Source organism: Furipterus horrens, unplaced genomic scaffold (genome assembly GCF_987537825.1).
Source record: "Furipterus horrens unplaced genomic scaffold, mFurHor1.1.pri manual_scaffold_4, whole genome shotgun sequence".
NCBI lineage: Eukaryota > Metazoa > Chordata > Mammalia > Chiroptera > Furipteridae > Furipterus > Furipterus horrens.
Genome location: NW_028327174.1, coordinates 109,183,186 through 109,207,131, shown reverse-complemented (window position 1 = coordinate 109,207,131; position 23,946 = coordinate 109,183,186). Strand labels below are relative to the sequence as shown.

The 23,946-nt window shown below is 33.8% G+C and overlaps 1 protein-coding gene across 2 annotated transcripts in view; it reads left to right on the top strand.

Annotated features, from left to right (window-relative positions):
• Positions 1-23,439, top strand: part of TMTC3 (transmembrane O-mannosyltransferase targeting cadherins 3) — a 47,722-nt gene extending 24,283 nt beyond the window's left edge. For both annotated transcript variants that reach the window (XM_090273906.1, XM_090273905.1), the window contains 6 exons: positions 134-254; positions 2,411-2,522; positions 13,510-13,613; positions 14,878-15,047; positions 18,638-18,864; positions 21,280-23,439. In XM_090273906.1, the coding sequence (XP_090130032.1) occupies positions 134-254; positions 2,411-2,522; positions 13,510-13,613; positions 14,878-15,047; positions 18,638-18,864; positions 21,280-22,091 (1,546 nt within the window). In that variant the 3' untranslated portion in view covers positions 22,092-23,439. The remainder of the gene's footprint in view (positions 1-133; positions 255-2,410; positions 2,523-13,509; positions 13,614-14,877; positions 15,048-18,637; positions 18,865-21,279) is intronic.
• Positions 23,440-23,946: the final 507 nt, after the last annotated feature.

Below are 23,946 nucleotides of genomic sequence, written 5' to 3'. Positions count from 1 at the left end.
ACAATCTACTTTTTAGAATAAGCTCAGAAATGACATTGGGGATATTTACATATATCTTCTGTTCTGAAAGATAAAATGCTTTTGGTGATATAGACAATGCTTTTTGTTTTGTTTTGTTTTTCCTCTTGAACAGTGTATTTAAAAAGTTGTCCTGGGTTTGTCTGTCTTTGGTGATATTCACTCATGCCTTAAAAACACTACACAGAAATTGGGATTGGGAGTCTGAGTATACATTGTTTATGTCAGCCTTGAAGGTAAAGTATTATCCAGAAGGACAGGAAAGTATGTCATCAATTACTTTTTATAGCCATGTCTAAGATGCTTTAACTTTACTTTTGTTAGACATTTAACTGTCAATATTAAATACTTCACCAAAAAATTAATAAAAGTAATATGTACTTTATATAATATATATCTTCACCTGTTGTTTTGAACTTACCTGTATGTACACAACACATATGAGTAATTCCATAAATACTATATAGTTGTTAGAAATGTAAATGATAAAGTGTTTAAATAGGAATACTATATTTCATTAGTTCTTAATGTACAAACTTTTTAACCTTTTAACATCTCTGAAGATAGGATAATTCTTACAGTGAAAGTCATCTTACAATTAATTAGTGTCCTTTTTTCTTTCTTAATGGTACATAAAATAATGATGAGTCTTAATAATTGCTGGCATGTCTAGAGCCAATAAAATAAAACACTGGCAAAAATGGTAACCTACTAGTGGAAGATAACCAACCAGTGGTTACAATACGGTATAGGAACTGGGAGAATGGATTGATACAACATTTCTGTGGGATGGACAATATAAATAGGAATAAGGTCTTTGTAAAAATCAAAAAATTTGTTTTCTATAAATAAAAGCTGCAAGCAAAGATTTTTTTATTTTTTTCAGGTGCTCCCTTACCAGCACCTCTCTTCAAATCTCTAAATTCTTAACTTTCTTTTGGCTATTTCAGTACCCTCCATTGCCCAGCTTTATTGGATCACTGCCTCATTCCAGTGGTCTATATGACTTCTTGATTTGACATCTATTTAAAATTAGATGGCTATCCTCCTGTATCATTCAATAACTCCATCGTTTCCCCTAGCTCAGCAGTCTGCAATCAGATGAGACTTCACTACCATTATTATTAACCCTTCTGGATTACCAGTGGAGCCCCATAATCTTCAGGAATTTTGCTTGTCCTTACTTCCAGGACAATGCTCAATACCATAGCCCCAATCACTGGCTAGCTAGCTAGCTCCATGGCTAGGTACCAGCCTCTACCTGCAGGAACACCATGCCCGTCTGTGAACTCAGAAAGCAGAGATCAACTTAGAGCTTTGTCCTCAGGGTTCTCGTTACCATGGTAATACTATGTAAGTAGTTTTATGTTGACCAAAAAATAAGTAGTTAGTGCAGTGTTTAAACGTATCTCACGTTCAGATACCTTTTCTCGCAAAAGAATGCAAGTACTAAAACAGTTTTCAAACAGCACTATGCTTTGATCAAATAAAATTTTCAGTAAAATTCTAATATATAAAATAGATGAAATTAAACAGCTGTGGTTTTAGTATGTTGACGTTGAAAGGAAGGAGAGGGTAAATTTGGTGAAGACGTTTTCATTTGGCGTCTTCCTCATATCCAAGAATGTTGTAGTGGAACACTATTCCAGTAGCATACCAAACAAATATCTGTGTTCATTGGAGTCTTTTTTATTTTTCTGGGAGAAAATCCTAACGGTGTCTTTCGTGCTTCGTTGAGATATAATTGACATAAACTTTTTATTAGTTTAAGATGTATAACAATGATTTGGTATATGTATATATTATGAAATGATTATCACAATAAGTTTAGTTAACATCTGTCACTTTACATATTTACAAAAATTTTTCTTTTGATGAGAACCTTTTAGATTACACTCCTTACCAGTTTTCAAACATATAATACAGTATTGTTAACTATAGTCACCATGCTGCACATTACATCCCCAGAACTTACTAATTTTATAACTGGAAGTATGTACCTTTTGACCACCCTCACTCATTTATGAACATCTCCATAGAGCACTGCATCCCTAATAGAATAGCAAACAAATATCTATGTTAATTAGTGTCTTATTTTTTAATTTGGCCTATCCTGGCATTTAAAAAAAATTTTTTTTATTACATATTTTTTCATTACCATTTATCCCCCTTATGCCCACTCCCCCTATAATAACTACACTGTTGTCTGTGTCTGAGTCTGTTTTCCTTTTTGCTCAAACCCTCCAGCCCCTAACCCCACCCCAGAGCTGTCATCCTGTTCTCTGTGAGTCTGTCTCATGTTAGCTCAGTTTGTTCATTACGTTCCACATATGAGTGATGGAGTGATATTTTTTAATTATGACTAATTTCTGTCTGTATTTTTATATTTAAGGTAAATAAGAATAATGCCAAATTATGGAATAATGTAGGTCATGCTCTGGAAAATGAAAAGAACTTTGAGAGAGCTTTGAAATACTTCCTACAGGCTACCCATGTTCAGCCAGGTAAGCATTATTAATTAATAAAACTATTTGAAAAGTTTTTCTTTTTAAAAGCTTCATTGTATTTGAAGGAAATAAGGTAGAGTTTATTTTTAGGCCTTATTTCAGTGATTGAAATACTACCAGTATTCAGTGCTGGCTTATTTTGAATTATATGTCAGAAATACTTATATAAGATATAAGATCTAAAAACTCCACCAAGAAACTACCAGATCTAATAAATGAATTCGGCAAAGTGACAGGATACAAAATTAATATTCAGAAATTGATGGCATTTTTATACACCAATAATGAACTATCAGAAAGGGAAATTAAGAAAACAGTCTCATTTACTATTGCAACAAAAAAATAAGGTACCTAGGCATAAATTTAACTAAGAATGTAAAACACCTGTATCTGGAAAATTATAGGACATTGAAGAAAAAAATTGAGGAAGATACAGATAAGTGGAAACATATATTATGTTCATGGATTGGAAGAATTAATGTCATTAGAATGTCCATACTATCCACAATCTAATGCAATTTCTATTAACACGTTGCATACCAGGGAATTTAAATGCCTTTTAGAAATGACGAGCATTCTTGCCACCCGTATGCAATGTGTTAAAATACCAATGGCATATTTCACAGGTTCTAGATCAAATATTCCATAAATTTATATGGAGTCAACAAAGACCCCAAATAGCCTCAGCTTGAGAAAAAACAAACAACAAGAAAGATATTGAAGGAATTTTTTATTATTAAATGTAGTGGGATGACGTGGGTTGATAAAATTACATAGGTTTCAAGTGTACGTTTCTATAATACATCTGTATGTTGCATTGTATGTTGTGTGTTTACCACTCAAAGTCAAATCTTGTATCACCATATATTTAACACCTTCTATCCTTTACTACTTTTTTCCCTCTTCCCCTCTAGCAACCACTATACTGTTGTCTGTGAAAATGAGGTTTTGTTTGTTTGTCTTGTTTGTTCATTTGTTGCTTTCATTTTTTTTACATGCTTATTGGACAGTAACACAACCCCAAGTAAAGGATGGTTTGTTGCTTTCAGTTTTATATCCCACACATGCATGAAATCATATGATTCTTGGCTTTTTCCATCTGACTTATTTTGCTTAGTATGATATTTTCAAGATCCATTTATGTTGTCACAAATGGCAGTATTTCATCTAATGGCAGAGTAGTATTCCATTGTGTGTATGTACAGTAGTTACTCTGTCCTTCTCTATATTGCAGTTCATTTATCGCGGCCTCACTACGTTTCGGGATTTTTAAAAATATTATATTTAATTATTTGTTGCGGATTTTTCATTATATCACGGGATTTTGCAGTACTATATACGTATGTTGTTAAAGTTACATATGTTTAAGAGTATAGAATAAATGTAAGGTTCCTACTTCGCAGAGGGGTCTGGAACATAATACCTGCGATAAGAGAGGGAATACTGTACCACATCTTTATCAGATCATCTATTGAAGGACATTTTGGTTGTTTCCATGTCTTGGACACCGTGAATAATGCTGCATTGCACATAGGGGTACATATATCTTTACAAATAAACATTTTCAATTTTTTCGGGAGGATACCCAAAAGAGATGTAGTTGAGTCGTATGGTTGTTCTAGCCTTAATTTTTTGAGGACCCTCCATACTGTTTTCTATAGTGGCTGTATTAGTTTACATTTCCACCAGCAGTGAATGAGGGTTCCTTTTCTCCACAATCTCCAGCGTAGGGATAAAAGAAAAAGTACATCCACATAAAAGAGGCCATATGTGACAGACCCTCAGCTAATACCATACTCAGTGGTGAGAAACAAAGCTTTTCCTGTAAGATCAAGAATAAGATGAGGAAATTCATTTTTACCACTGTTACTCAGCATAGAACTGGAAGTCCAGACAGAGCAATCAGGGAACAAAAGAAATAAAAAGACATTCAAATCAGGAATGAAGAGATAAAATTGTCATTTTTTGAAGATGACATGATTATGTAGAAAACCCTAAAGACTCCACTAAAAAACTATTAGAAACAAAAACATACAGTAAAGTGGCAAAATACAAATTCAATGTAGAAAATTTTATTGCATTCCTATATACTACCTATGAAATTTCAGAAAAAGAAATGAAAGAAACATCTTTTCAATTGCAACAAAAAGAAAATACCTCAGAACAGACTTAACGAAGGATTCGAAGAACCTATACATGGAAAACTATAGGACATTATTAAAAGAAATTGAAGACACAAAGAAATGGAATGTTTTTTAAGATAGTGGAGTTGTTGGTTGGCACAGATGAACAATTTTGTTAGTGATGGATGGGAGTGATTTTAGGAGAGTAGGGGAGGAATAATTGGAAACAATTGGTAATGAAAAGTTTTTGAAAGGATATTGATGAGAACTGGTGATGGTCAGTGTGGGGTCAAGATAGGGTATTGGGATGATAGGATTTTTTTTTTTTCTAATTTATTGATTATGGTATTACAGTTGTCCCGATTTTTCCCCATTTGCCCCTCTCACCCAACACCTCCCAACCCCTCAAACAATCCCCACATCATTGTTCATGTCTATGGTTCATGCGTGTAAGTTCTTTAGTTACTTTATTTCCTATACTGTACTTTACATCCCCATGGCTATTCTGTAACTACCTATTTATACTACTCTTCACCCATTCCCCCAAACCCCCCTCCCACCTGGCAGACATCAAAAACACTCCATATCCATAATTCTGCCTATGTTCTTCTTGTTTGCTTAGTTTATTTTTTAGATTCAATTGTTTATAGATACGTATTAATTGTCATTTTATTGTTCATAGTTTTCTTCTTTTTCTTAAATAAGTCCCTTTAACATTTCATATAATAGTGATCTGGTGATGATGAACCCCTTTAGTTTTCTCTTGTCTGGGAAGCTGTTTATCGATTCTAAGTAATAGCTTTGCTGAGTAGAGCAATCTTAGATGTAGGTCCCTGCTTTTCATGGCTTTGAACATTTATTGCCAGTCCCTTCTAGATTGCAATTTTTTTTTTTCTTTTTTGAGAAATCAGCCGACAGCCTTATGGTAACTCTCCTGTAGGTAACTAGCTGCTTTTCTCTTGCTACTTTTAAGATTCTCTTTATCTTTAACCTTTGGCATTTTAATTATGATGTGTCTTGGAGTGGGCCTCTTTGCATACATCTTGTGTGGGATTCTGTGCTTCCTGTAATTGCATGTCTATTTCCTTACCAAATTAGGAAAGTTTTCCTTCATTGTTATTTCAAATAGATATTCAATTTCTTGCTCTTTCTCTTCTTCTGGCACCCCTGTGATGCAACTGTTGGAAGGCTTAAGTTGTCCCGTAGGCTGCTTACACTATCCTCATTTTTTGGATTCTTTTTTTCTTGTTGTTGTTCTGATTGGTTGATTTTTGCTTCCTTATGTTCCAAATCATTGATTTTATTCTTGGCTTCATCCACTCTACTGTTGTTTCCCTGTAATTGTTCTTTATTTTAATTAGTGTTTCCTGACTGGATCTTTTTTATGCTGTTAAGATCCTCACTAAGTTCCTTGAGCATCCTTATAACCAGTGTTTTGAACTCTGCGTCTGATAGATTGCATATCTCCATTTTGTTTAGTTCTTTTTCTAGAGTTTTGATCTTTTCTTTCATATGAGCTATGTTTTTTTGTCTCCTCACTTTGGCAACCTCCCTGTTTTGTTTGTATGTATTAGGTAGAGCTGCTATGACTCCCTGTCTTGGTAATATGACTTAATATAATAGGTGTCTTTTGGGGTTCAGTGGCACAGTCTCCCCTATCACCCAAGCTGGGTACTTGAGGTATGCCCTTTGTTGGTCTGGGTATATCTTCCCCTTGTAGTTCAGCCTTGGTTGCTGTTGGCAGACCAATTGGAGAGATTTACCCAGGCCAATCAGCTGCAAGGCTAGCTGTGACCACTGACCACCTACTTCCGCCCTCCATGAAGGGTACGGTGGTGGTGCTCTGATGTGGTCTATAGCTGTCCACTGGGGTCAGGCTCTGGTATTTTCTGGATGGTGTAGGCCAAGGTCAACCCCTACCTGTGTTATTCCCAGGGCCACCCTGCACGAGCTATAAAGCAATCTGAGATGGTGCTACTTCTGCTGGGCTTGGGGATTTTTATGGGAAGGCAAGCTGTGAATCTAGATGGGCTGCTGCTAGTGCCCGGCCAAGGGCCACTTTGCTGTTGCTTTTTTGACAGGATTTAGGAAATTGAGAAGCATAGGCTAAGATCAGCCATTCATGTGGGAAACTCACAGTTAATAGTCTGGATGAGCCCATAAGTTCAGTGGGATAGTCTTGGGGGATCTCCAGGGCAGGGCAAACATTGTTAGGTTGATAGAGTCTCAGATACGGCACCCACCTGCCAGCTCTGTGGCTCTGTGCAGGGAGGGCTCAGAAAAGTGACAATAGTTTCTGCCTGTCTTTCTGTCTGGGAGAAAGCTGTCCCCCAGCTCCCACCATGTTGCCAGACACTTCAGGTCTACCCTGTATGCCACTGGTGCCTTCAAGCTGCCACCCCCGTGTTGGAGCTCAGGGAGTGAGTCTGAGCAAGTCCAGGTATGGGTTCTTCAAAAGGAACTGCTTGGAACTCCAGAAGTTTCTTCCACTGACTCACTCCCTGATGGTTTGTCCAGCCAGAAATTACGGAGATTTACCTTCCTGGTACTGGAACCCTGGGCTGGGTGGCCTGGTAATGGGCTGGAACTCCTCGCTCCCGGGACATCCTGCCCAAATATTTATCCACCACACGTGGATGTGGGATGAGTCTGTTCCCCATGTCTACTTCTCTCCCAGTCTGGATGGATGTGGTTTCATTAATTTTGATTTCTGATGATTCTGAGTGATGGTTGTTCTGTATTTTAGTTTTAATTTACATATGGTTGTGCAAGGAGGCAAGTCATGTTTACCTATGCTGCTACCTTGACTGGAAGTGATCCTTCAATCTGTCTTTTAGTTTAAAGTGGGAGAAACAAAGTATGTGTACAGCTAATCCATTGAATCCAGCAAAAGTAATAATTCAAGGTGAGGGGACGAATTACTGGGTCAATGTCCTTGAATGAAGGTGAAGAGATAAATAGGATGTGGTGCATAGGTTCAGGACTTCATTCAGTTATAGAACCAATAGTTAACCTGTGGTAACAGTGAAGAGTATATTGGCAGGTGAATAGATAACATGCAGAAAGTTTCTGAAAGTTGCCCTTTGTTTGCTTCTGTTTTCTTAGTGAAATGGGAAACAAAGTCGTGAGGAGAGTGAAGAAAAGGTGGGATATGTTGGAGATCTATGAATAGGTGAAGGTATAAAGCAGTTTTCTAGTTTAGTACTTCACAAACTTTAATGCACCTAAGAATCACTTGGAGATCTTGTTATATATGGTGCTTGTTCTGATATAAAAATGTTCTATATCTGAAGTTCTACATTTCTATTCAGTTCACAGGTGATGGTTAGCCTGTGGATCATACTTGAAGAAACAAAGATCTAGGAAAGTGTATAGACTAGGAAATTATATAATCACCAAGCAGCTCTAACACCCTACTTAAGTTAGGAATACTTAACAATTAAAACAGTTAATATGGTTATATGTTTGTCTCCTACTACTTTACAGCTGCGGTGGTACAGGCATGGAGAATTTGATTTAACAGGATTAAGATTTTGTCTTATGTAGTACTAAACAAGAAAGGGATAAGGAGATGATTATATTAATGGGACACGAATCTAAGATGATTAAGAAAGAATGTGAGAGTGAGGTAATGGAGGAAGGAAAGGTGATCCTACAATCACCTTGTTGGTGTCTGAGTAGTCTACCTAGAGTATATTTTTCAGTAGGAATGCTGTTCAATGTGCAAAATTGTATTTCAGGATATGTACCATGCATGACCCCCACACATCAGATATCATCATTACTTTCCATTTAGAATGATGACCAAAAGGTACTCCCAACACACATTTCTGAATGTCCTTGGAGGGCTAAGGAGTGGCGGGCACTAGTCCTCTATTTTTCTGTTAAATGTGACTATGGCTAATAAAGAAACTATTTAAAGGAAGATGGAGGTGAAAATCATTGGAAGAAAAGACATCAAAGCCACATAGAAGATTCATCTGTGTAGATTTTGGAATCACTAAGAATTTTGACAACAGTGATCTTGGAGAGAATGACAAGGGGCCAGGAGCTGTGACCCAAAGATTGGTGACTATAACAAGGTGGAATAGTGGATAATAAAGTCTGATGACCTGAAATTTGGAAATGATTGATTTTAAGAAGAAGTAGGCCAAGGATAAAAAAATAGCGACACCACTTGGAAGAGCCACAGTGTAAACCATGTCCCCAAGGCAAACCCAAATTTTGATCAGGGAAAGGTGAAGAGAAATTTGTAGAAATATAACTGACTGAGTCTAGCTATCCAATTGTATCTCCCCTGGCTCTTTATGTAGTTTAGTTTTTCTCGAAATATATAGTTTAGTTTTCCTCAAAATATAGGGTATGTATCTTGTGTTTCCTCACCTCTTTGCTTCTTTGAGCCTAGAATTCGTCTCTTCTCCCATCTTTCCCACCCACCTTGTACCATATCCTACCTATCTTTCACAACCCATCTCACATAGCTTCTTTGCTAAAAATCCCTCCTGTATTTCCAGTTAGAAGCAAATATTTCTTGTCTTTAAAACTTTTTACAACTTCTGCATCTTTCCTATAATATTTGTAATTTTCTATTAGTACTATATCATATATTTGTTTATCACAGTCATATTTATTTATGTTTAGTACAGTCTTACCCACAGTCAACAGTCACTAACTGTGGTAGTTTTAATGTATTGCTTTATAAAGTTTTTTAGATTGTTTCTAGGAGGTTTTGAGAAGCAAAGTTATCTTGATGTCAGACACCAGGGACTTTGAGACTTATAAGATGTTATTCAAGCCCCTTCACAAGTTTATCTTCGTCATTTCTAGATCGGGATTTTAATTTTTTTTCTCATTGCATTGTTGTAAAGACGAAATAAAATGGTGTAGGTGGGTGTGTATGTGCATGTTTAATTTTATCTAGTGTATAGTGTGCATATCACAGGATGTTGTCAAGTATAGGCATTCAGTTTTAAAACAATTTTTCTTTTATTGTCAGTTTTTACATTTTGCAGTTTTTGAGGTACTTGCTGAACCTGTCACCTTTAGTATGACTTCCCTACCATACTCTCAGAATTGCTGTTTCTAATAAGCCATGGACTAGGAAAACCGGTAAACCAGTTTATTATAATTTATTATGAAAAAGTACATAAACTCAGAAACATTGAATTTGTCATTCAGAAGCTTCTCAGATTATTCTTTGTGTCTCAGCTATGTCCTTCATAGAAAGATTTGACAAATGAAATGACACATAGGGAGGAGTGTCAAGAGTCCTTTTTTGTACCTGTTAGATATATAGATATAGACTTACAAGTCTGGAGATAAAGGAAATGGTCAAGGCTAGAGATAAAAATTTGGAGTAAGAAGCATAAATATACTATTTAAAACCCTGGAACAGTGTAACATCACATAGAGTAGGAATCTGTAACATTGTTAAGTTAACCTAAAAATAAAATCAGTCTGAGGGTTTTTGTTTATTTGTTTTGGTGGTTACAAATGTTTAAAAAAACCAACTCACGAAGATATTTTTTTTGCAATTGGAATTACAGTTTCCATAACTTCTTTACAAGACAGGGATAGATTTTTCTTAAAGAACCCCGGAATTCTCCAAGGTTTGTTTTTGCCATAAAATCAATAATTTCGTTTTTATCTAAGTCCAAATCTTTGAAACCGTTTCTGTCAGAATCATGGACCTGTTATTCAACTTAGATGTGCTCAAGGTGGAAATAATTGACTTTTAAAGAGTTTTTAGGAGTTTTCAGATGTTTATAAATTTATCTTTTTAAATACATTGACAGATAATTTTTGGATAGGAAATATTGGAAAGCAACATATGAGGTCTCTCCAGAAGGTATCCAGCCACATAATAGGAAAAATAGAGACATCTATTGAAGAAGATACAAGAAACATGGTACACAGGGCAATGATGCCTCAGTCCCCTTCAAAGTAGGCACATTGGGAGCTCACACAGTTCTCCCAGTCACCATCAGCCACCTGGTCGTAATTTTCTGAATCTCACTGTGGGTCTGAAATCTCTTCCCTTTCAAAGGCGATTTTGGTTTGGGGAAAGCTAGAAGTTTCAGGATGCCAAATGTGGGCTGTGGGAATACTGAGTTACCTGAGTGATTTGATGTTTCACAGAAAAACTGCAGATGTGATGCATGAGCTGGTCCATTGTCGTGAGGAAGCTGCCAATTACCAGTTGACCATAGCTACAGCCTTCTGAGTCATCCGAACAATTTCTGAGTAGGAATGTTCAAGCTTAACGCAAAATTCAATGCAGATGCATTGCTCTACTTGCTCAGTCATTTTGAATGTAACGGCCACACAGTACACATATTTACTCAGTGGCATTTACTGCCCCCACTGACTAGTACAGTGAAGTTGTCATTGTTCACTAATCAGTCCACTCTCCTTGGCTGTGGTTATATCAATGTCGTGTAAACCGTTCTTGTTATATTAAGTGGATGGTTTTTTTCTGGATAGACGTCAGTGTGCCTCGGTTGTCAGTGTGGGAATACTCAACTTCACTGTTGGAGGCTAAAGAATTATTAGGCACAGAGTTGCCTGATACTTGCCAGTCCTTGTTTACATCGAATGAAGCACGGAGCGCTAGATTCGTGCTGCTGCTGTTGGCTTGCATAGCACACTCCTAATTGCAAGATTGTTCTTCAAAGTTCTGTAGCTTTTTAGTCATTTAAATGTCATTGATTTTTACATCTTGCTTGCTTTTCTTACCTTTTTTTTTTTTTCAAATTTAATTTTGCCTTACCAGTAATGTTATTTCCTCCTTTGCAGTTGTAAAACTTTGTAACTTATGTCTGTAATTTTATGAGCTGTATTGGGTAATCCTTTTTGATGCTAAAGGCTGTTTAATTGCTATATGTGTTTTTTGAGAAATTGAGGCTGCATACTGTACTGTCTGAAATCTTCATTGATGACAATATCTCCTTGCCATAATTCTAAGATCGTGATTCCATCAGGTAGCTACTTTCCTAGTTTTTCATCCAAATAAGATAACCTTTTGTAAGATTGGTTGGGACTGATTTCAATAACATTTTAATTACTTAGCTGACATAATTACACTTTATTTATCTGAACTTTAATTTTTTCTTAGTTTTTCCTAAGTAAATATCTGATCTCTCTAGTAAATGGTGTAAATTTATCTAATGTTTAAAAAAAGAATTTGAGCTGTATAGAAACAAAGACTTCCTATTCTAAATACACTTGGTAATGCAGTGAATTTCCACCTTGGCTCTATGTCAAAATTGCCTTTTAAACTTTTTAATTTTTGTAAATGCTATTTCTAAAGATTCTATTTTGATAAAGGCGGGTGGGCCTAATATATCAATTATTAAAAGCAGCCAAGATTGGCAATGGTTAGCCTAAGCTGCCATTTTTTTTTTTTTTTTTTTTTTTTTTTTGGCTTGACCTCCTCACCCCGAGACTCTCTCCCCAATTTAATTCAGCAGTATGACTAAAAACAGAAATCAACCTCCTTTCCCCAGTCTTGTCCCCTAGTTCTCTAAACCTGTACTGCATCTGACAGTTTTGGTGCAGTGCACACAATTGCCAACCTGAAACATTATGTGGCAAGATCTTAGGACTGTTACTCTCCTCCTAGGGGATACTAAGATATATATGCTTGACTCCTATGTGTCCTGGGAGTTGCAGGCAGAGACCTATTCCACAAAATCATCGGTGTCAACAGGCAAGTAGTAATCATAATTTGAAACCTTGTCATGTCTGTTAGAGATTCATGCTGGGTAAAATTTGTCTGATATAAGATCTTCTCCCTTCTTTCTATCTTTATTCCAGACCTTTGAAATATTCACTGGGAAATATATCTTAAACCCTCACACCTTTCTTATTTTATTATTATTTTTAAGATTTTTATTTATTTGTTTTTAGACAGAGGAGAAGGGAGGGAGAAAGAGAAGGAGAAAAACATCAATGCATGGTCACCAACAACATGCCCCCAACTGGGGACCTGGCCCGCAACCCAGGCATGTGCTCTGAGTGGGAATCAAATCGGTGATCCTTTGGTTCACAGGCCAGCACTCAATCCGCTGAGCCACACCAGCCAGGGCTCTTTCTTATTTTAATTATACATTTTTCTATTCCTGAATAAATTTGCTGAGAATTAGATTTTCCATATCAGAAAATGAGACATAATTCTGACAGTAAAACATTCTGATATTAACATAACCTTTTAAAAAGTTTTAAATAAATTGTGTAAGAATTTATTATCATTTAAAAGAGACAGGCTACTGCATATTAAGAAATGTTATATAGTTCTGACATTCCATTTATATTTCCATTCCAGCCACATTCACAAAAATTTTAGAAAATCACAAACTTTTCATATATCTTTGCTCCTGTCCCACCATGGGTGCGTATTTGTTATAACACTTGAAATAATTCTAGGAATTATTATGATCCTTTTTGTAGATTGTTTTTACTTTTAGAGTTCAGCTATTCTTTTTGAGTAAATTCTAAAGCTATGAGCTTAAGGAAATGGTAGCCTTAGTGTAGTATATTAAAATGTAATGAAGAAAAATGTTGTGAATTTCTTCATTGCCTCTGTTTCTTTTCTCTCATGTCTTAATATGTCAAGAGACCATTAAAATACTTTTTTCATGTTATATGTGTATTTTATGTCTTTACAGTACTTTATTCAATAATTTGCTACTGTAGCATTGGTCATAAATTATAACAAGTTGTATTAAAAGAACTTTAAGGAGGAATGCCTGCTTTTACATTTTTTGCTTAGTGTTTTTGTTGCTAGAAACATATCCTCTTAGTAGTTTACTTTGAATTGTATTTAGTAAATTTTCCAACAAATAATTTTTAAAAAATTTTAGATGATATTGGTGCCCATATGAACGTAGGAAGAACTTATAAAAATTTAAATAGAACCAAAGAAGCGGAAGACTCTTACATGACGGCTAAGTCACTGATGCCTCAAGTAAGTTGTCATAATTTAATTCCTATTGTGTTATGTCTACTGAATATTCATATTGAGTAAAATTATCCTGATAGAAAAAGTCATTATCTTTTTTTCAGTTTATTGATATAAAAGTAAGGAAAGGTGTCTAATGAACCATTTATTTACTATAAGTTTTATAAAGGGTTACTTTTACTTTTCTAGGTCAATTAAAATTTTTTGTAAATTAAAAACTAAATTCATAAAGTTATAAATTTTTGATATTTTTTGTTATAAGTTATTGATTAGTTTAATTACTTAAATGAAGAGAATTATATTTGTGTACATTAAGCACTAAAATCAGAACTATTCCTATCAAAAAAATAAGTGAATAAGCCAAAGTAGATACTTCTCTATTGCTATATTGTGTCCATTACTCGTTATAATGACACAAGTAGGAGATTCACTTGATATCACAATATAGCATCAAAGCTGGAAAATCTGATCCTGCGATTGACCAACTTAGCATCATTGGAAAAGGTAGTTTACCTGGAGCTACAGTTTTCTCAATTGTAGTATATATTATATTATATTAGTAATAGTAGTAGTAATATCAAAATGAATAGTTTAATTTGAAAACAAAGTTGGATCACCTGATATCTTAAGAATTCATTTCTGATTCTAGAGTTAAATTGTATTCAATATAGATTTTTATCAGATACGATCTATTTTGTTCATTGAAAATTTGGGTCCATATGTATTATTTGCAATAACCTTCACATAACCTAAATAATCAATTAATAAGATAATTTTATTTCCTAACCCCACCAGACAAGTGAAGTTTTAGTATAACTATGAAGTAAAATTAGCTACCTTATTGTCACAACCAGGAAATGTTTTGCTGACAACATGAAAGTTGACATGGTTTAACAAATACACTAGACAGAGAAAGGGGAATCCTGAGTTGTTTCTGGTCTGTCATAAACATACTGAAACTTTAGCCTCTAAAGTACTGATTTGTATGACTTGATAAAATGATACATATAAATAAAAAGCTAATCATATTCTGTTGAGCTGGCATGAATGAAAAAATACATCCTTTAGTGAAAGAAATTATTTTACTTACATGTTGTGATTACAGATGCTTTCATATTTTTATGACATTTTAATATAGTAGCAGTAAAACTCACAACATTATCTTTTTATGTTCAGTGTATATTTTAAATAAACTACTAGGCCTACTTACTTTTCACTTTTATTTGGTAATGAAATATCAAGTTATGAAAATGACTTTTCTCCTGAACAGATTATTCCTGGTAAAAAATATGCAGCCAGAATTGCCCCTAACCACCTAAATGTTTATATTAATCTGGCCAACCTGATCCGAGCAAATGAGTCCCGACTGGAAGAAGCAGATCAGCTTTATCGACAAGCTATAAGCATGAGGCCTGACTTTAAGCAGGCTTATATAAGCAGGTATTGTGGTTCACTTTAAGCTGTCATTGTGGAAGATTGAAGCTACATCTGCATGTTGCATTTTGACTCTTTTGACTAAATTAGTTTTTTCCCTCTCAGTAATCTTAGTTGCAACTGGCATTGAGACATAGCCCATTTTAGAGTAGTGATCAAATTTAATTGATTTGATTTGAAATTGGCAAGGGCATTCATAATTTATTATAGCAAATTTTAGATTTTGTATGAAAGAAAGGTCAAAAGAAAGAAGCTCCTTAGTTTTATTTGCTTCTTATCATCAAATTTATTTTATTTAAAATACCTGAAACTTATATTTTATAGTAAGTAATTCTAATATCCAATTCTCAGGAGCTTTCTTAAATAAATACTAGAATTGACTGGTTATTGATGCCTTTACTACAAAGAAAGTTTTTATTTGTCAATAGAAATAAATTTTTGGTGTTACATGTTATAACTTGTTATACATATTTTCCTGTGTTAAATGTTACCATTTGTATTATACTTGAGGAAAATGTGTGTTAAACTTTGTTTTGTAGTCCAGCCCAAAAACCTAGTCATAAATTATGACATTGTTTCTATGAGGAAAATACATTCAGAATTATTCAGAATTGAATGAATTTAATGTTTTTGATCTTGTCATTAGTTGGAGGCCATCTTTGTTCAGCCTTGTCTAGTACTTTTTGAAATTCACTAGGTTTAGTGGGATTGCATCTGTAAATAAAACCTGTCATGTGTTAACACATAAAGAATTACTCAACACTCTCTGCATAAAAAGATAACATTTTGGACAAACACCCATTCTAGAAGTTCCCTAATCAAGAATATTAATAGTTGTTCATTTGATTTCATTCCTATTCTGATACTTTAGGAAAGAATAGTAAAATATAATAAAAGTATTCTAGCATCATTACTTAAATTGATTTGCATATATTTAATTAATTAAAATGATGTTTTAAACTTTCTAACAGGAAATAGAACTATTATTAGAAAGATTTGTAAAATAGTTTTGAAATTGTAGTCCTGTTCCAGAAGTGTTTCTCAAAGGTATCTGCAGGTGGCACTAGCGCCCTGTCCAACCAGCCTTGTCAGTATTTTTATATTTTTTCTTTCCCAGTGAATGGTCATTTTACAAGAATACATTGAAGATGATAAAATTAATATAAGGGTTAAAATTTTTCTAATATTCTACTTTTTGTATAGTAAGACTTCTAACAGATTAAAATACTGGAATTTCCCCATCACTACTTTTTTAAATGTGCTCCTGACAAATTGATCTCCTACTCCGGTTGCTGTCATTTTTCTAAAGTAGTGTATTCTGCCTCCTTTCAAGATATAGTCAAAGAATATGTTTTTTCTGTCCCCCTTTCTTGAATGCCTCCCCATACCTCAAAGTCAGGCATGCTTTTTCTTTCTTTAATAATATTTGAAAACATATCAAGCCAAATTTGCCAAACTAATGGGTTTAGGTTTGAGTACAGTTTCAGATAGGCTTTTTTTTTTTTTAATAAACTTATTGGGGTAACATTAATAACATTTATAAATTTCAGGTGTACAAACTTATAATTCACAAGATTATAATTTGACATTTTTATACTCGACTGTATCATCCCACGTGAAGTCTAGTTTCCTTCCATCACCATGCATTTGACTCCCTTCACCCATTTCGCCCTCCCCACCCCCGTCTCTTTCCCCTCTGGTACTACCATTCTGTTGTTTCTGTCTATGAGCTGGTTTTTGTTTTGTTAGTTTGTTACTTTTTGTTTTTAATTTCACATATGAGTGACATCATACTTTTTTTGTCCTTTTCCATCTGACATTTCATTTAGCATAATACTCTTGAGATTCCTCCATGTTGTCATCAATGGCAATATTTTGTTCCTTTTTGATGGATTAGTAATATTTCGTTATATGTATCACATCACATCTTTATCAGTCACCTGTCAATGGACATTTAGGTTGTTTTCATGTCTTGGCTATTATAAATAATGCTGCAGTGAACATAGGGATACAGATAGCTTTATGATGATAAGTGTGTTCATATTTTTAGGATAAATACTCAGAAGAGGAATTGCTGGATCATATGGTAGTTTTATTCTTATTTTTTTGAGAAACCCGTGTACTGTTTTCCATAGTGGCTACATTGATTTACATTCCCACAAGTGGTGTTTGAGGATTCCCTTTTCTCCACACAATCTTCAACACTTGTTATTTCTTTTTTATGATGGCCATTCTGACAGGTGTGAGGTGGTATCTCATTGGGGTTTTGGCTTGCCATTCCCTAATAACTAGTGATGTTGAACAGCTTCTCACACATCTATTGGCCATTTGTGTATCTTGCTTGGAAAAGTGTCTATTCAGGTCCTCTGCCCACTTATTAAACAGATTTTGTTGTTGTTGAGTTGTGTGAGTTCTTTATATATTTTGGATATTAAACCCTGTTTGAGACAGTATTTACTAATGTCTTCTCCCATTCAGTTAGTTGCTTTTTGTTTTGTAGATGTTTTGTTTTTCTTTTGCTGTGCAGGAGCATTTTAGTTTGATGTAGTTCCATTCCTTTATTTTGCTTTTATTTCTTTGGAATTTAGGGTAAAGTTTACCAAAAACCCCTGACACCAAGGTTCATAAGTTTATCACGTATATTTTGTCTACATATTTTATTGTTTCGTGTCGTACATTCAGTCTTTAATCCATTTTGAGTCAGTTTTTGTGAATGGTGTAAGACAGTAGTCCAGTTTCATTCTTTTGTGTGTGGCTCTCCAACTTTCCCAGCACCGTCTATCGAAGAGACTTTTCCTTTCTCTATTGTATATTCTTGGTCCTTTGTTGAAAATTAGTTATCCATATATGTGTGTGTGTGTGTTTCTGGGCTCTCAGTTCTGCTTCATTGTTCTGTATGTTTGTTTCTTTACCAATACTTTGTTGTTTTATTTGTTTGTTTGTTTTTCAATTTTATTGTTTTATTTCACTTACCATTATAGCATAAGCAATTCCTCCATGTAATTACAACTCTTCATAAAATTTTATTTTTAATGGTTACATGATAATCCCTTAGTAGGTAGATGTATCATTGTTTACTAGATTTGAGAAGCCTAGGATGGTGTTTGGGGCCTGAATGTGACTATTAAATTCCTCTTCCTCCTATTAGAAAACACATCCAGAGAACAACAAAGAGACAGATGGGATGCAGAGTGCCAAACCCACATTGTGGTTATGAGCCATGGATCATAGCAGAACACTGTTATCTGGGGAGAAGGGTTGACATAAAAAGTTAGAGAAAAAAATAAAATGTTCTTGGTTTCAGCTTTATAAGAATGGCTTTCTAGAACCCATGACCATACTGCTTTTGGTTACTATAGCTTTGTAGTATAGTTTTAAGTCAGGGAATGTGATACCTTCAGCTTTGTTCTTTTTTCTCAGTACCCTATTGCTTTGGCCATAGGGTTATTTTTGAAAGAAAAATTGAAGAACCTCAGGTCCTAAAAGGAAAAGAGAAAGCTGTGAATATGTGGAAAAACTTAAAACCTGTGAAAAATAGTATCTACAAACTGACATGGTTATGTTGTAAGTAAAGCTTGTGCTTGATTTTTCCACAGAGGAGAATTGCTTTTAAAAATGAATAAACCTTCCAAAGCAAAAGAAGCATATCTTAAAGCAATAGAGTTGGACAGAAATAATGCAGATCTTTGGTACAACTTGGCAATTGTTCATATTGAACTTAAAGAACCGAATGAAGCTCTGAAAAACTTTAATCATGCTTTAGAACTAAATCCAAAGCATAAGCTAGCATTATTCAATTCCGCTATATTAATGCAAGAATCAGGTATGTTTTCCCCAAATATTTCTATATTTAAACACTTGTAATTTGAAATGTTAACTTAAAATATAATTATTGTAGCAGACATTTTATGAATGTATAGTTTGTATTAAAACTATCAAAGCTCTGGCCGGTGAGCTCAGTTGGTTAGAGCATTGTCTTGATACACCAAGGTAGTGGGTTTGATCTCCAGTCAGGGCACATACAAGAATCAACCAATGAATGCATAAATAAGTGAAACAACAAATCAGTGTTTCTCTCTGTCTCTCTCTCCCTTCCTGTCTTTCTCTAAAAATCAATAAATTTTTTTTAAAAAGGTGAAGGGATTAGCCAAAAAATGTATATGCGTAACACGTAGACACAATCAACAGGTAGTGACAGTCAGAGGGCAGGGAGGGGCGGGGGCTGGGTGGAGGTGGGCAAAGGGAGGAAAATGAGGACATCTATAATAGTGCCAACTATAAAAATAATGAAAAAATGTTTTTAAAAACCTGTATGATTTATAAGTAGAATATTTAATATACTTAAACTTCTCGAGTAATATGCAGTAGCATAAAATAATACTAATTGTTAGTTCTTCTGGTATATGTTAAAACTGATTTTTCAGGCAATCTATTAAGCAATGTCTTATTAATCTATTTTGTCATTTTATGCTCAGAAGTCTAATTTCATATATAAATATATTCAAATAATCTGAACCTATAAAATTTTTTACATAATTTTTTCTAGGAGTCATGAGCATTGTATATTTTAGAAAAAAATATTATTCTCTCTTACCTGGATTTATAAGACCAAATACTTTTGGTATTATTTTGTGTCCAGTTTTATTGTTTTCTAGGATATTATTATAATTTCCTATAATTTCTATAATTAGTAAAACTAGATGATTAATTATAATAAATCAGGATTTTTGATACATAGGGATTTCATTACTACTCAGAAGGTAGTGTATATGACTTATAATATTTTATGTTCGGAAAATCTTTATATTAGATTTCTGTTTTTAGTTCTTTTTTAAAAACTTTTGCAAAAAATGAATGTATCATAAGATTTTTTTTTTTTTTAAGACTTTATTTTTAGAGAGAGGGTAAGGGAGGGAGGAAGAGGGAGAGAAACATCAATGTGTGGTTGCCTCTCACGTACCCTCAACTGGGGACCTGGCCTGAACCCAGGCTTGTGCCCAGGCTGGGAATCAAACCAGTGACCCTTTGGTTCGCATGCTGGCACTCAATCCACTGAGCCACATCAACCAGGGAAGATCATATTATTTTAGAGCAAGAAGACCTTGGGTTTTCTTTTGCCAATTTTCTGTTTGGTAGATCAGAGAGTGAGGACTAAGTAGATATAATAAATAGTAATTGGTTTAAGATAGAAACTTAAGCCTACTGATATTTTCAAGTTTTCTTTATTCATCGTATTGTCAAATAAAAGAATAGAGGGAAATCTTTATGCCTGGTATTCAGAAAAGTATAAATTTAGAGAGGAGCTATTATTTTTATGAAGTTAGTTAACCTTAGTAATCATGAAAGGGCCCATTATCCAAGATAAGATTGTACCTTAAGGTTTATAGTTGTAGAACTAGAATTTTTTGTTTTTATTTGCAATGAAGTAATTAAGCAAATATTTGTTTACTAAATCCTAGTTTATATTTATACTTCTAAACTTTAATGATATATTTTTACCTTTGAAACATCTTAAAGAATATGAAGTCACATACAAAAATCTTATTTAGCCCTGCCCAGGTTGCACAGTTGGTCAGAGCATCATTCTGATAACACCAATGTTGCAGGTTCAGTCCCCTATCAGGGCACATACAAGAAACAATCAATTAATGAATAAGTGGAACAACAAATCGATATTTCTCTCCCTCTCTCCTTTCCTCTTTCTCTCTAAAATCAATAAATAAAAAAAATTAAATATATCTTATTTAGTAAGACTGAAACATTTTGTTTGTCCAATAATAATTGTTTACTAAGCATTTTTACTTATATCTAATGTAATTCGAAGAAAATTCATAAGTTAACCCAGAGAAGTTAAATAACTTATTCGATGTATAAAGTTACAGTGTAACAGAATCGAGATTGAATACATGTCTTTTGGCAAATCTCATGCCTCTTAATTCTCTTTTCTTCCTCTACTACTTCCAGTTAGCTTCTAAACTATAAAGGCATATTTTGCCCCTCATAGGTTTTTGAGGCACTCTTACTGCTTTAAAGGAAAGGAATGAACTATCAGTGTTTCAGACACACTGTCTTCACTATGAAAATTTTAAGGTTTTGCTCTGCTTTGTGATTTAGGTATAACAATTAGTTGTTTTGATGCTGTCATTTTATAATCTAAACAGATAAATTATGAAAGTGGTTTTTCCTCTGACTTAATACATTTACTAACAATATGATTTTTTTTTTAAATCATTCATAGGTGAGGTTAAACTCAGGCCTGATGCTAGAAAACGACTTCTAAGCTATGTAAATGAAGAGCCACAAGATGCAAATGGTTATTTCAATCTGGGAATGCTTGCCATGGATGACAAAAAGGACACTGAAGCAGAGATGTGGATGAAGAAAGCCATAAAATTACAAGCTGACTTCAGAAGTGCTTTATTTAATCTGGCTCTGCTGTATTCTCAGACTGCAAAGGAATTAAGGGCTTTACCAGTGTTAGAAGAGTTACTCAGATACTATCCTGATCATATTAAGGGTCTCATTTTAAAGGGAGACATTCTGATGAATCAAAAGAAAGATATACAGGGGGCAAAAAAATGTTTTGAAAAGATTTTGGAATTGGATCCAAGCAACGTGCAAGGAAAACACAATCTTTGTGTTGTTTATTTTGAAGAAAAGGACTTACTAAAAGCTGAAAGATGTTTGGTTGAAACATTGGCATTAGCACCACATGAAGAATATATCCAGCGCCATTTGAATATAGTCAGGGATAAAATTTCCTCATCTACTTTAATAGAACAACCAATATTCCCAGCTAGTAAGACTTCAGGTGTACGTAGAGACAAAAATCCAACTGAAAATGTTAAAGAAAGAAGTGAACCCAGACCCACACAAATAATAAAAACAAGTGATGATAAAAGTTTGTCTAAATCCAAAAAACAGTTAGGAGAAAATACAGACAAAGAGACCCCTCACAAAACAACAAAAGAAATCAAAGAAATTGAGAAGAAAAGAGTTGCTGCCTTAAAAAGACTAGAGGAGATTGAACGTATTTTAAATGGTGAATAGCATTACTCTATTATGTGACAATGGTTTCAAAGAACTGTCTATACCATGTGATTGCTTATGGGAGCTTTGAAAAATAGCAGTGATTCATAACACCCTGTGTGCAGTATCAAAATAAGATTTTTATTAAAGACCTGTCTTACCCTAGGGTATGTATTATATAAGATATGGCAGTAGTTTTCTGAGTTTTGGTGAAAGCAGAAATAATAAATTATAGGTTGCCTATTTGTATCTTTTATAATAGAAGGAAGATTCTCAGCAAAATAATCTTGACTACTATCAATTAAAAATAGCCTGAGGCCTGAATGATAATCCCTTGGGGGTAGATGTAACATGTGAATTCCGACTTATTAGCTGATTTCATTTTTCCTTTACCTGTTGGAATCTGGCTATGGATTGGAAACATTTATTGAATGCTTTCTTTTTATTTTCAGTGACCTTCTGTTTAATCAAGAGACTTTGCCTACAAAAGAATACTGGCTTTATTTGTATTCCTTTGTTGATTTTTAGAAAGAATGTGAGATGAAACATTTTAAAATCAGTCATGTGACATGTGAGCTTAAGAATGTATTTTCGTAATTTTGCTTGTCCTTCACTCTAAACTGCAATTTTTAATCAGGTAAAGTTTTAAATATATATAAACACACTACATTTCTAATGGTGCTCATATATACTGTATTATTTTTCTAACATGCTGAGAATTTAACAGCATGAATCACATAATCATGATTATCTTTGACTTCCCAAACTTCATGATTTTTAGGATCATAGTCATATAATAAGCCTCAATAACTATAATTTTATTTAAACTTCTGAGTTAAAATATAGTAAGTCTCTTTCATCTTAGTGCTATCTCTGGTGTTATTTGAATTTTAATTTTGTTTCCAAAAACCTCAATTATCCTTAGATACCTTAAGCAACGAAATTGGGTTCTGTTTAACTAAAGGCAAACAGTGTGACAAAGTTTATTTTTAAACACTAAGTTTTTAATATCTTGTTATGTTGTATATTTTATTAAATATTTATTTTGACTACTGAGCTTTCATAAAAATTTTAAAGCTGTTTTAATTCTATTAAGTGTGGAAAACAAATTGTTATTGCATTTCCTGTGTGTGCATGTATTAATTACAGTTAACCAAAATGCCATCATTTTTGGCCTGCTCTTTAGCTATAAAAGAATTTGTGCCACTTTAACCGTTTCACTATCATTTCCATTTTGTTACATTTCTGTTCTGGGGACCTTTATGTTGAAATATTGTTTAAAGCATTTATAGCAGTTTAAAAATAAAATATTTAAAATTTTTAAAAAAGATAACTAGCCATAATATTTATTAGTAAATCAGTCAGTCAGTTTTAGCACATTTGAACCTGAAAACTGTTAGGCTAAAGAGTATAAACAAATCAAATTTATTAATTAAGCCTAATATTTCTTTAAAATGCATTTCAAATGAAATTCATAATACTTAATCAAGTTGGTTTTAACTTAAAATGTTAAAGCAAACATTCTGGGATAGTAACAAATTCCTAATTATGTAGAATTTTCAAAACTTTCTATTCTGAGATAACTAATTTCTAATTATGTTTTTTTCAAAAACCGTATCTCTAACTTTTTTAAAGAAATGTTTTATAAGTAGGTCACAAAAAATATGGTCTGCCTTAAGGACCTACTTGTAACTAGGTTCCCTGAGGCTCCCTCATAGGTTATTTTTTAGGTAATTTAAAGTAAGCACTAATACTAATGGTAATTCATTCTTGATGCAGGAGATCTGTTAATCATTAAAGCAGCACCTAATTTCAGTTCTTACAGCTTTGTGACTCCAGATATATTGTGGAGAATACCTCATATGATATGACTTAA